This window comes from Dipteris shenzhenensis, chromosome 6 (genome assembly GCF_047967505.1).
Source record: "Dipteris shenzhenensis isolate YYH24624 ecotype China chromosome 6, Dip_SZ_1.0, whole genome shotgun sequence".
Taxonomy (NCBI): Eukaryota; Viridiplantae; Streptophyta; class Polypodiopsida; order Gleicheniales; family Dipteridaceae; genus Dipteris; species Dipteris shenzhenensis.
The window spans coordinates 34,777,742-34,791,145 of record NC_141601.1 but is presented as its reverse complement, the minus strand read 5'-3'; the positions used below and the strand labels follow the sequence as shown (position 1 = coordinate 34,791,145).

Genomic DNA, 13,404 nt, shown 5'->3' with positions numbered 1-13,404 from the left:
ATAGATCGACAAAGATATCAAGGCATGGATAAAGGAACCTGATGATTATTTCCATCTATGAGATTTCATTAAGTGGGAAGGGATTTTTGCAATTGAAAGAGTCTACCAAGTTATGGTAGAAGGCTTTTCAAGCTCCACAAGCTACATGGACTATATTAAAAAAGGACATAAAAGAGAGTTATTTTCCACAAAATTTAAAATGAATAAAAATATGGCTTTCTAAGAAATCAAATAGAAATACTTAAGTGTGGAAGAATATCACAACCCATTTCTAAAGCTCCAAAAGTATGCATCAAAGTTCCTCTTAGTTTAGAAAATTGAATATTTTCTCAACCTATTGCTTGTATTTTAAGGTTTTCCCACAACCCATTGCTTGAATCAAGATATGGATGATGAATCCTTGACTTGTAAATTTGTGGAGGGCCATATTCTTTTTTGGTAAAGGATATAGTATGCCTTTTAAATTTCTTGGATGCTGCTATGAAGGCAAAAGACTACAAGCATATGCATGACATTATGAAAAAATAGAAACCAAAATTCCAAAAAGCAAGATGAGTTTCAAGTGCCTCAAACAACGCAGTCAAAACAAGTTTGTGGGGGGTTATAACTTACAACAAAATATGGAATACTTGAAATAATAGGTGACCTCCAATCCTACAACAAAATTGTACATCAAGCAAAGGGAACTAGTAAGTGAAGGCAAAGTGGGATGGCACCCGTTGTGTCCGAAGAGGACTAAAAGACCTCGCCTTTATTTTAAGGACATAGGACTTTCGATGCACAAATAAATCACCCAAAGTGACTTTCCAAGGACCTATGACTTCAAATGCATTGGGTGATATCCCAAGGATGACCTTTGGGTAGTGTCCATTTCCTATTCGCTAAAATGATGAAGTAAACTTGGAGGATTCAACGCATGGTAGACAGACTCGATATTTTTTACTTTAAGGATTCCCCAAAGGCATGGTAGACAAACTCGATTTCCAATCATTTATGTAATGAAAATAAATTCCAGGTTTTAAATGTAGGTAAGCACAATATATTGATTGTGATGGACTAGGTTACCAAAGTTTGATTCACGATTAATTGTAATTGAGTTGAAGAACTAGAGATAATCAAGAAGTGGACATGAAGTTGTATGTGAAATACAAAAAAATTTAGCTATGCAATTAAAGAAAGCAGTTAGGAAAGGAGCACAAATGTATCTCTAGAGGAAACCCATCCGAGAGAGAGAGAGAGAGAGAGAGAGAGAGAGAGAGACATTTCACTCAAATTTTCTTTACTTGCTAATTTTGCGTGTCTTTCGAGATGATCTCCTTGGAATCCCTGGAATGCCACCTCTTAGACATCCCTAGACCCCTTTATCATGCATTAGAACTTATACAAGGGGTAGTAGCTTGCATTAGGGCGCCATGTACGTTTACACATCAAGAAAACACAAAATTGAAACTCCAGTTGGATGAGAGCTCTAATATTGTCCACGCAAAGAAAGATGGGACTTATTGTCTCTGTATAGACTAGAGATCTGAATGAGCAAACAATAATATGACACATTTCTTCTGGCAGCACCAAAATATTTCTTTGAGGCATGGGGTGGTTTAACTAGCTCCTTTAGAGCAACCTGCTAGCACAGTGTCTTTATCAGCTGTACAATCAGGTTAGTACACCTCAAATTGCTGGCTAAACCATTGCAGCTTCAAATAAAGGGCGCCTCAGTCAGCCCAGATTACTGGGACAATGACCTATCTCCAGCACCATCGCATACAAAAGGAAAATATGAGTGACCATCAGAAGCTGTATGTAAAGTCTTTTGCAGGAATTTGTGCGTTTTGCATCAACTATAGATTCCCAGTCTTGTGAGCTGGCAATAGTGTGAAATGTTCTACAGAGACTGACTGGAGCTTCACAAAATCAAGCTGAATGTTTCCAAAGGGAAGCCCTTTTGACAATCAAGTATTCAAAATCAAGCTGAACGTTTCTAAAGTGAAGCCCTTTCAAAACTCATAACAGAAACCTATAAAGCAATGAAATTAATCAAAAATTTGAGTAATTTAATAAGACAGCCCAACAATGGGTTAGAAGGAATGCCTTTCCTGTGAGCCCCCAAATGAAGAGGCATTGGGGCTTCACCAAGGTTAAAGATTTCTGGGAAAGCACACACACACAGTAAACATTCAGGGTTTTCTGCATGGACTAATACAGGAATAGGAAGGTTATCTATAGGCTGCTATACAGCCATGGACGAACTGGACCATAATCTAACCCACCTAAGGCCACCATAGCTATCGCCATTGTTTTGCGACGACCAACAGGCTGCTAGATCAGCCTGTTCTGTAGACTGGTCAGCCAGTCTGTGGGGGGCAGCCAGGCCTCCCTCCCTCTAGAAGGAGCCCCTTGTGCTCTTATACCCTCAACTTTGACCGGTGACAAAAGCCTGAAGCAGGCGCAGAGGAGAGAAGTACAACAGCAGTTAGACTGAGTTTGCTGTAGGTAGTAAGCAACACCTGGCTGCCTTCCAGAATCCAATGCTAGTGCCATTGCACTGCCTGCTGCTGCACCTGGAGAATCCAGCACACAAGGCCATCCAAGCTGCAGCTGTAGACTTGCAAAATAGGGCTTCCTACGGAATTGAAATGTATATGGAGATAGGGAAGTCCACCTGGCCATTCATGATCTTTGAAATGTCCAGATAGTCCTGACACTTACCCTTGCAATAGCAGTGTCCTTGATTCTCCATCTGGGCAATCGGGGCACGTAGCTGAACAGGTAATAACAATAACGGAGGCTCAAGTTCTGCAGCATCAGTTTCCCACAAGCCTATTTCCGAGGATGCCAGGGCAGCTCAGTTCCTCACCCATAGTCCAATACCATGCACACAACGCACATTCTGTTAGGGGCATGATCAGCAATCCGGCTCTTCTGTGTACTCCTTGATGATGTCTTCTTGTTGGGCGGCTTCCAGATCCAGCAGGGAACTCATAGGCATGCCCCTATCTATTCATGATCTTCACTCTGCTCCATGCACAACCAAAACCTGGCAATCAAATCCTTGTCTTAAACTAGATTCTAGGTAATAACTTGGAAAAGAAGATATTAAAAAACACCAGTGATGAGCAAAAAGAGAGTAGAGAAAACAGTACGGAAAGAACTGTTTGCACAAAAACATTCATATAATCATTCATCAACGTTTCATAATTGAATTCCAGCATATTGCCATGATGTGATACAAGGACTTGTTGAGGATCAAATCTGCAATGAGCACTAAACTGGCATGCACCACACTCTCTCCCGCCTTACTTGCACAAAGCAAACTTGCAGTGTTCCAATCACCCAAAAAATCTGACACAATGGATCATACTGCCACACTACAATCACATGGATCAAGACGGATCAGTTGCACACTGCCATTCTTTGCTTTATAGAATAACAATCCACAAAACCACATGCAGATCATTCTGAATCAATCCAATCACTAAGATCACTCTCGCATCATTCTGGATCAAATGCTGAAACGGCTCGGACTTCAAATTGGCATGCTGCACCAATGATATGCTGTTATGCAATCTCTAGTAATGCTACTCTGTGTTTAGACGGAATTAGACAGTATGCTCTTAAACAATATTTTCTGAGACACAAAAGCCATATGCCACTACAATGCCAATCATGCGGACCGCCTTTGCAATCATGATGATGATGAAGATGAAGATCATGGACCTTGAGACCACACTTTAACAGCACGTCCACTCCAACTCACAAGGCACACCCATTCAAATCAAGCTGCACCCGTCCAAAGCTGCAGTGTTTCAAATCAGCCTTTGGAAACAAAATTCAGAGTCACTGCTTCTGACCTGCACTTAAATTTCAGAACCACTGGCACCCTTACTTTCTGGATCCAGTACGGTCACACATTTCAGATCCATACTGGTCATACTTATAGATCTTGTGGCAACTATGCATTCCGGATCCAATCCTATATATATATATATATATATATATATATATATACCTTCATAAGACTAGAATATATCCAATATTACAAATTAAAATTTTTTGTAAACAAGCAAAAACAAGCGAAAGAACAAAGAAAAGAAGGGAGTTTGTAAGCGACTTTGAACAAGCAAAGCTATGCTTGTGTTCTTATCAGTACCCAAGCATGAGCTGCCATCTGGGTTTTGAAAGATTCCAGAATCTCTCAAATCCGGAATGCCCCGTCACGCTAGGATTTGGAACCCGAACTGTTTGGGATTACAATGGATTTGGATTGGATCCAATCCCAATCCATTCGCATCTAGAATCCAAATCCAGTGTTGACTTTTCAGTCAATATTAAGCTTATTCCCAGTGTACAGGTACCCTGAACTTACGGACACTTGTAAGTAGGTCTATACATATGAGCTGAGCATGACTGGCGTGCGATCGCATACAATGCATACCGTTCGATATTAGTGCAGTACTAAAAGAACAAAAAAATTCTTGAGTGTAGGTTCGATGGTACGTTCGATACCACAAAAGAAAAAGGCAGATCTTAGAGTTTTAGAGTAGATGTTGGAGAGGTCACCTCCCCATCTGTAAGCCCCCATATGAGGAGAGCATGGGGGGGGTGGACCTAGGGTTTGAGTGTCTGCCACATGGGCATCTGATTGGATGCCATGAGGACAAGAGCCAGAAGGGATTGAGTGATAAGATGGGGCTGCCACATGGACAGCATCTTGGCCGTCATGTGGGCAGCACATCTAGAGCTGTTATGAGCAGATCAGAGGGTCAGAATAGTGCAGAAGCATGGCAGATCTGTATGGATTACAGAAACCTGCTGTACGGCTGGTTTCAGGGACATGTATGGAGCTCGGGCAAGAGCCCTAGAGCTGGAACAAGCCTGGAGCAGAGGCAAGATAGTCTGGGACAGATTGCGATGGACATGGAGGTGCACTGTTTGCAGCAGGTTTGGTGGGGCTGGACCCTGAATATATAGGAGGGCACCTGCCCTTGATTGGAGGGCTAAAGGCCCTAGAAGTGTGGGCCCAAAAAGCCCCGGGTTGTGAGCCCCTATAGGGCTGGACCAGCCACAGACTGGTCGGCCAGTTTGCTGCAGGCTGGTCGGTATTTTTGCCAGCCCTTGGGGTCCTATAAAAGGAGGTCCTTGAGGCCTCACTTCTCATCACTTGCAGCAGCAAACAGCCAGCAGATAGGAGCAGCAAAGGAGCTTCCCTTGGGCCTATGTTCAAGAGGTGAAGGGAGCACAAGGAGCTGCAGACTCAGAGCTGAGAGAGCTGCCCACCTAGGCTAGTGCAAAGACAGCAAGGTGGAAGGGATCTGGACCGATAGTAATATCAGAGGACCACACCATTGGTGGGACTCTGGATCTATATCTTTTGTATTGTGTCCATAGTTTTGGACGGAAATATATTTTGGTGGTTTCTCTATCTGGCTGGTTCATTGTCTATTGATGAGTCTGCACATCTAATCAATGTGACGCACATTAAGTAAAGAAGTTTGTGATTCCACATCCCACACGCACACAATGTGAGCTCCTGGGGATTACTATAAGTCTTCCGCTATGCGTACCCTCTGTTGGGTCTTTTCTAACATGGTATCAGAGCCCAAGTAGGAGGCTCACAGGTGTGGGAGCCTGAAGGCAGGGACCTTGCTGAAGGACGACCCTGGTTCAGAAGCTCTTGGGAATCGACTTCCACGACTGGAGGATTGTGCCCTTGCGAGCAGGAGAGTTGACTCAAGTTCAGTCAGGTGCATTCAGAGTTTTGGTCTACTGAAAATTGAGTTTGGTTGACTTGCTGTGTGGTATAAACAGCAAAGATGTCGATCTCTACAGCTCTTCAGCCCTTGCTCTCCCTTCCTCCTCCCCTAGTTTTCTCTCATTCACTATCCCTAACTTTGGAGAGTTAGGGAAACTAGACGGGACCAACTACCCGATCTGGAAAGTGAAGATCCGGAGTCATTTAGTGGCTCGGAAGCTATGGAAGCTGACCACGGGCGTGGAGGTGAAGCCGGAGGACGTAGCGGATAGGCAAGGGAAGATATTCATGGCAATAGACAGAGAGGAGCTCGAAGCTTGGGAAGACAAAGATGCCCATGCCCTAGCAATAATCATAGGGACTACGGCGGACTCTGTTCTTCCACATATTCAAATGGCCGAGACGTCAGTAGAGACGTGGGTCACTCGAAAGGATCTGTACGAGACGGACAACACCTCTCGGATTTTGCTTCTTCAACATCAACTCTACAATCTTGATATGGAAGAAGGAGATACGGTACATAGCCACTTCGTCAAGGTGGTGAGGTATCAGCTAGCAGCAGTTGGTCAGAAGACAAACTCATGCCATTTGGCCTTGATGGTACTAAGGAGACTACCTCGGAGTTTCAAGAGCTTTGTTGCGACTATGACAGCAGGACAGAGGACCAAACCTTTGACGTTTGAGGAATTGGGTCCATTACTGCTACAGGAGGAAGCTCGGGAGAAGCTCTACAACGAGAACAAAGACGACAAGGCGATGCTGGCAAAGGATTACGCTGGCAAAGGAAAGGGCAAGCCTAACGGTGGCAAGTCCAAGAAAAACAACTCTGGCGATGAGGAGACTTCGAAGAGGAACCAAACTCTAATACCATGTGAATAAGTAGGTAGAGAGGAAGGAGACTCAAATCAGGTTTCTTCACAACACACAAAAGACAAAGGACACAAGGTGTGGGGGTTGAAGCCTATCTTCACTTACTTGAAAATAGCACACAACAACAATACAATGAGACAGGGGTATACACTATATGTCTAACCCTAGAATACATGTTTCATATGTGAATTCAATCCAAACAAATATGGCTTCCTAACTATGACACAAGTACAACCAACCAACTCAACTCCAAGTCAATGACATAAATGGGAGTCACCCAAGAGATACATCGAGGGTTGATCTTGACATCTCAATAGGTCATGCTTGAGTAGATATAAGAGAACACAAGCATGTGGGTTTAGATTATTGTGGGAAATTTGTTTAGCATTAAGTGCTATCACCTCTCTAGTATAGAAGCAATGCCCTTTATAAAAGTTTCAAGAGAAAATGGTGGCTCTATAAATACAACCAAATAGGTGCCTTGGAGGGGTTTGGGGCTCTTTCTTTGAATTCTATTGTCCAAGATTAGAGTAAGGGAGGATGATCTCGTGTGCTAGCCTATGGTACTCTCTTACGCCAGGACATTTTGCAAAGGACTGCAAAAAGAAAAAGACGGATCAGAAAAACAAAAAGGAGTCCGACTCAGATTCAGAAGGAGAGGCCAAAGCAAATGTGGTAATCAAAGAGTTGTTCCTGGTGACATCACCAAGTGTTACCGAGGTCAGATATGTTGATCCAAAAATCACAGTGAGGATGTCTGACATAGAGATATGGGTCGACGAGGAGTCAGATGCCTTTGTGAAGGTGAAGTACAACATGGAGCGCTTGGTACCTTCCAGGTGCGTGGCTGTTGACACTAACACGGGGGTGCATTCCATGGAGGGCCCTGGGGTCTCATGGTCAGATGGATGCTGTACTTCAGAGGAGGACAGTAAAGGATTACACAAGCTATTGGTGGGTGCCTCATTAAGGTACAGGGTTTGCTTTCAGGGCAAACACACAGGTAGTACAACAGTCTGGTATGTACTTGATATTTTGCATTTGAGCCTTTATAGCATGTTGTGGAAAGACTTTGCTCTTCATTTGTCTCAGGTGATACGAGATTGGAAGAAATTGGCCTTCTTCGAAGGCAGAAGGGGAAGTATTGGTGCTTCTTCAAATCTCGGACGCAGATTGCTAGAAGGTGATGGACAAAGAGTATTGAAGCCAGAAGAGTACCTGCTTGAGAACTCAACAAGAGTTCATGGTCCAGGTAAACTCGAAATATTCATTCGTTGCAAACCTTGCCAAAAGAAGGACGGGTTGAAACAAACCCTTAGAGCATGGTGCCTGGAAGACTCCAGTTATTCACTCATTATGAGGGGGACAACTGGAAGATCGTGACGGCTGGATTGCTCGAGTTCGAAGGCGGGAACATGACAGAAGGAGGTGGTGCAGGAGGTGCTACCAAAGATGGACCTGTGTACCAGGATGGTGTGCGGAAGCGAAACCAGACCTGGTGGAGCAAGAGCCATTGGATGAAAAGCCAGGAAAAGATTTCGACATCGAAAAGTTCCAGAGAACTACGACCAAGGAGTTACTGGAGCATCTTCATCGACGTGTTGGCATTGGGCCTAGATGTGTCGGTGAGAGGGGGTGTTGGAGAGGTCACCTCCCCATCTGTAAGCCCCCATATGAGGAGAGCATGGGGGGGGTAGACCTAGGGTTTGAGTGTCTGCCACTTGCGCATCTGATTGGATGCCATGAGGACAAGAGCCAGAAGGGATTGAGTAATAACATGGGGCTGCCACATGGACAGCATCTTGGCTGTCATGTGGGCAGCACATCTAGAACTGTTATGAGCAGATCAGAGGGTCAGAATAGTGCAGAAGCATGGCAGATCTGTACGGATTACAGACGCCTGCTGTACGGCTGGTTTCAGGGACATGTACGGAGCTCGAGCAAGAGCCCTAGAGCTGGAACAAGCCTGGAGCAGAGGCAAGATAGTCTGGGACAGATTGCGATGGATCTAGGACATGGAGGCGCACTGTTTGCAGCAGGTTTGGTGGGGCTGGACCCTGAATATATAGGAGGGTCCAGTCCCTGACCAGACTGGTCAGCCAGTCTGGTCAGCCAGTTTGCTGCAGGCTAGTCGGTATTTTTGCCAGCACTTGGGGCCCTATAAAAGGAGGTCCTTGAGGCCTCACTTCTCATCACTTGCAGCAGCAAACAGCCAGCAGATAGGAGCAGCAAAGGAGCTTCCCTTGGGCCTATGTTCAGGAGGTGAAGGGAGCACAAGGAGCTGCAGACTAAGAGCTGAGAGAGCTGCCCACCTAGGCTAGTGCAAAGACAGCAAGGTGGAAGGATCTGGACCGATAGTCTACAGAAGCTTGAGGTGGAGCACGCAGACTCGAGTCTAGAGATAACTGGCTGATAGGACAAGGACCTTGTGGTAAGATCAGAGAACCACACCATTGGTGGGACTCTGGATCTATATCTTTTGTATTGTGTCCATAGTTTTGGATGGAAATATATTTTGGTGGTTTCTCTATCTGGCTGGTTCATTGTCTATTGATGAGTCTGCACATCTAATCTATGTGACGCACATTAAGTAAAGAAGTTTGTGATTCCACATCCCATACACACACTGTGTGAGCTCCTGGGCATTACTATAAGTCTTCCGCTGTGCGTACCCTCTATTGGGTCTTTTCTAACAGTAGGAATACAAGCTTTTCACACTTATTGAGACTTGATTCTTGAAGCACGTTTGCAAGATTGCAATTGCATGTGATTAGTTCTTGTCAGCCTCAATTCACCAATTACATGGCATGCAGCTGCCTATCTATCCGAGCATCTCTCTCAGCCTAGTTCTCTAGCAATGAGCCTTAACTCTCTATCTCTCTCACACGCAGTTTGATATCACTGGTCATCATTGCTGCAGCCATTATTTAACCTACATGAGCCCTCCTTGATCATCTTCTTTCTTCTTTTCCATAGATACTTTCTTTTTGCTGCTAATTGGCCTCATCTACACCCATAGATACTTCTAGATCTCTCATAGGAGTACAACATGATGAAGCTCTCTGCAGCCACCATTCCCAAAGCCTATCATGGCTCAAGTTCTCACCCCCGGTGGGATACCCATTGCTAGGGCCAAAATAAACCATTATGTCATGCTGTAATTTCAGATTCTAAGGTTCCTTCGAATTTTGCTAATGAGCACTCCGTCAATTCTGGCAAGTCCCAACTTCTCCTGGAACTGTTAATGAACTCTCTCAAATGGTTTTCCATCTAAATTCAGTGTGGATCAAAATATAGAGGGTCTTCCTGGAGCTCAGCTGGTTTTCAAACAGCCATATAGGTTGAGTTTGAAATAGGAGATGAAATTACCAGGCAATTATCAAAATATGTTTGTATGTGACATATCTAACCCAGTTGGTCTCCTTGGGCAGAACCAGTGATTCTAATGGGTCAAAAGGATAGATCCAAGTGGATGTGAGTGGATTATAAAGGTCGTAACAAAATAATTGTTAAGAATAAGTGTACCAGTATCCTTAAGTAGGACTTCGGTCATATATATAAGCTGAGGTCTCATTTGTGGGGATTTCATGGGGTGTGGACTCCCTGAAACGAGGACCAATGCCTAGTCCAACCGACACAAGAATTGGTGGACTCCTATGGTATAGGACACAAGTGTCGTGGCTGTGGACACAGCTTGAACGCTTCAAGCTCCGAGGATGATCCTTCATACCTGGATGTACGGCTCAGTGGACAACCCACCAGCTCACCAACATGGCCGTTACTAAGGCTTGGTGGTTTTGCAGTCAGAAGCTTCAGAGATTGTCACCCTAGTTTGGGCTTAGCTACCCCTCACCTTGGTGCATGTCTCACTTCTCCCATTGTCTCTGCAGGAAAACGTGCTGCCTTGCTTCCCCTGGCAAGGCCACATATCCATGCAGACCACCGCCCACCGGCCCATAAATGTAATACATTTGACATTCATTGCTGCTGCATATGTTGTGCTTTGACTATTAAAGAAGAGAAGCTATGAATGAAAAGAAAGATATAATTGCTACCTTACACATAACAGCGCATTTGTCTTCTGCTTGTACATGGAAGCAGCAATGGTCTTCTCCTGCAGAGGGTTGCCTTGATTTGAAGCCTCGATCATTAGAACATGCCATCTTTGAGTACGTTTTCTCTTCCACTTCCTTAAAGAAGACTTCGTCTCAGAACCTGGAATTATTTTGTCTGCACATGTGAAGACCTATGTTATTCTAGGTGCTCAGGGTCCAAACTCGAGTCTCCAGGTCCCTGCACTTTACATCTCTACTGGCGTATAACTCGAGTCTCCAGGTCCCTGCACTTTACATCTACTGGCATATAATTTTGCCAGTCCTCGTCTCTGCCAACGTCTGATGCTGCCATATATGCCCAACTTCATCTTCGAGATCTCCTAGATCACCAAATGCAAGCAATGCATCATAAGAGCGTGGGTGTGAGAATAACCGACTGCCAAAAAACACATGCCGAATTTAATGATTTTATTTATAATAACAATAAATTTTATAAGTCTAAACACCGTTCAACTAACGAGTATCGAAGTCCTGCTAACGACACAGCCAGTCCCAAAACCGATAGTAAAGAGATAAAAGAATGTTCAAGGACTTGAAACAAAGACGCACAATTAACAGTTAAGTTGGAAAGCAATGCTTCTATTGCAACCTAACCACCATCTTATTCTTCTTTCCTGCTGACAAAAGCAGCATCCTATTGTCCACAATATCATCATCTTCTACAACCTTTCCTTCGTCCTCCACTTTTTCATTGTTAAGATAGAGGCCTCCCTGTTTAATAAGCCGGCGCACGGCTCCCTTGCTGGGTGCCAGACCCACAGTAATACATAAATCTACCAATGTGGAGCCCTTAAGGTCTGAATGGGAGATGAGAAAGGAGGGCAAATCAGAGGCAATAGCCTCAATGGACTTCCAATCTAATCGTGTAACACCCCCAGGAGCCAATGCCTCTGTCGCTCTTAAAGCCTCCACTAGGCCATCTTCGCCGTGGACAAATCTAGTGACATCTTCTGCCAGCTTCTTTTGAGCGCTGTTTGGGGCATAATCCGGCTTCCCCATAGCCTCCTCCAACTCTCGGATTTCAGCGATGCTAAGAAAAGTGAGCCGTTTCAAGAATAGGATGACATCGGCGTCTGGAGTAGCGAACAGATACTGGTAGAACTTGTACGGGGACAACAAGGAGGGCGAAAGCCAGATTGCTCCGCTCTCCGACTTCCCGAATTTAGTGCCATCACTCTTCAACAAAAGCGGAAACGTCAATCCAAAAGCGCCGTCCTGTTGCAAAATCTTCCTGATCAAATCGGTTCCAGCCGTGATGTTGCCCCACTGATCGCTGCCTCCAATCTGGATAGAGACGCCTTCCTTTCTAAACAAATGCACGAAATCATAACCTTGCAAAAGTTGATAAGAGAACTCTGTGAAGCTCATGCCTTCATCAGAGGCTAATCTCGTCTTCACGCTTTCTTTTGCCATCATCGTCCCGACCCTGGCGTATTTACCCACATCCCTCAAGAACTCGAGAAAACTAAAATCCTTCCACCAATCATAGTTGTTCAGAATAACGGCCAGGTGAGTCCTCAGAGAACCATTTCCCTCTTCAGCTGTGTGCATCTTCTCAGCTACATCGCCAACCTTGAGAACTTGCTCTATGTTCGATCGAACGCCCTTCAAATTCTTGTGGATAGTCTCCTCGTCCAAGGTGGGTCTTTCGACACTCTTCCCTGATGGATCCCCGACTCTGGCAGTAGCACCTCCGAGCAAAGCGACAGGCACATGCCCACACCTCTGAAACCACGAAAGCACAATCAATCCCAGCAAATTCCCCAAGTGCAAGCTCTCTGCGGTGGGATCGAACCCGCAATACACTTTGACGGGGGCCACGGAGGGCCTGGAGCAGGCGGCCCGGATGTCATCATGAGTGAGGGATTCGACGAGGCCCCTCTCTTCAAGGATATCAACGACATTGCGAGGGGCAAGCTCGGCTGCGCGAGGCTGAAAGGCGAGGTGGGGGGAGGCAGAGGAGAGGCAGAGAGCTCGGGCAAGGGAGGGGAAGCGGCTTCTGGGCGGGAAGGGAAGAGAGGAACGCGAAGGAGACAAGAAAGTGGCGAGGAAAGGAGGAGAGGAAGGGAGCGAGGAGAGGCGATTGCAGGTGGAAGCCATAGCCAGAGCTACAGCAGCCATCGCCATAGCCATCGGCAGCGAAGCTCCTCGCTATGCAAGATCACTCACTATTGAATCTTCATCTCTTCCACAGGAATCCTTTCATCTTTTCCAAACAAGAACCACACTCTAACCAAGCAAGCCATAGACACATATGATGTATCCAGAAAACATTTTTCTCAACCAATCACAACACTTGAGGTTTTTCCTGAGAATTTGTCTACTTTTTAGCTAAGATATAACTTAATTCCTTAACTTTTGCAGATTTTACAAAATTGAGAAAATACTTTTTAAGGGTGGAAATGAACATGTTGCAAGTATAGTTTGCAAGTTTTCCCTGAACACTTCGGGTGTTTATGACACAATATGAAGAGGGGAGAGGAGAAGAGTGGAGATGAGGAGAGAGGGCACACCTACTAGAGAGCACACCACAAATGACTAACTGTACACTAGATTTAGTTGAAAAAATATATATATACAAACCCATTTAAGGTTAGGGTTAGGGTTAAGGTATCTAACCCTTTCCTTTATAGCACTCTATTAGGTTAGTGCTATGCACATATGATCACA

General features: G+C 44.9%; 1 protein-coding gene across 4 annotated transcripts; it reads right to left on the bottom strand.

Annotated features, from left to right (window-relative positions):
* Positions 1 to 1,580: 1,580 nt before the first annotated feature.
* Positions 1,581 to 12,966, bottom strand: EMB2768 (Tyrosyl-tRNA synthetase, class Ib, bacterial/mitochondrial). Of its 4 annotated transcripts, none has more exons than XM_087375872.1 (3): positions 11,284 to 12,966; positions 10,675 to 11,110; positions 1,582 to 3,034 (listed from the first exon to the last, which is right to left on the bottom strand). In XM_087375872.1, exon 1 carries the CDS (start codon positions 12,865 to 12,867, stop codon positions 11,314 to 11,316), a length of 1,554 nt encoding a protein of 517 aa, XP_087231998.1. In that variant the 5' UTR covers positions 12,868 to 12,966; the 3' UTR covers positions 1,582 to 3,034; positions 10,675 to 11,110; positions 11,284 to 11,313. The 4 variants fall into 4 exon arrangements, with proteins under 4 accessions (XP_087232000.1, XP_087231998.1, XP_087231999.1 ...); XM_087375873.1 differs by having other exon boundaries at positions 10,675 to 11,054; XM_087375874.1 differs by having other exon boundaries at positions 1,581 to 3,012; positions 10,675 to 12,966.
* Between the last annotated feature and the right edge of the window lie 438 nt (positions 12,967 to 13,404).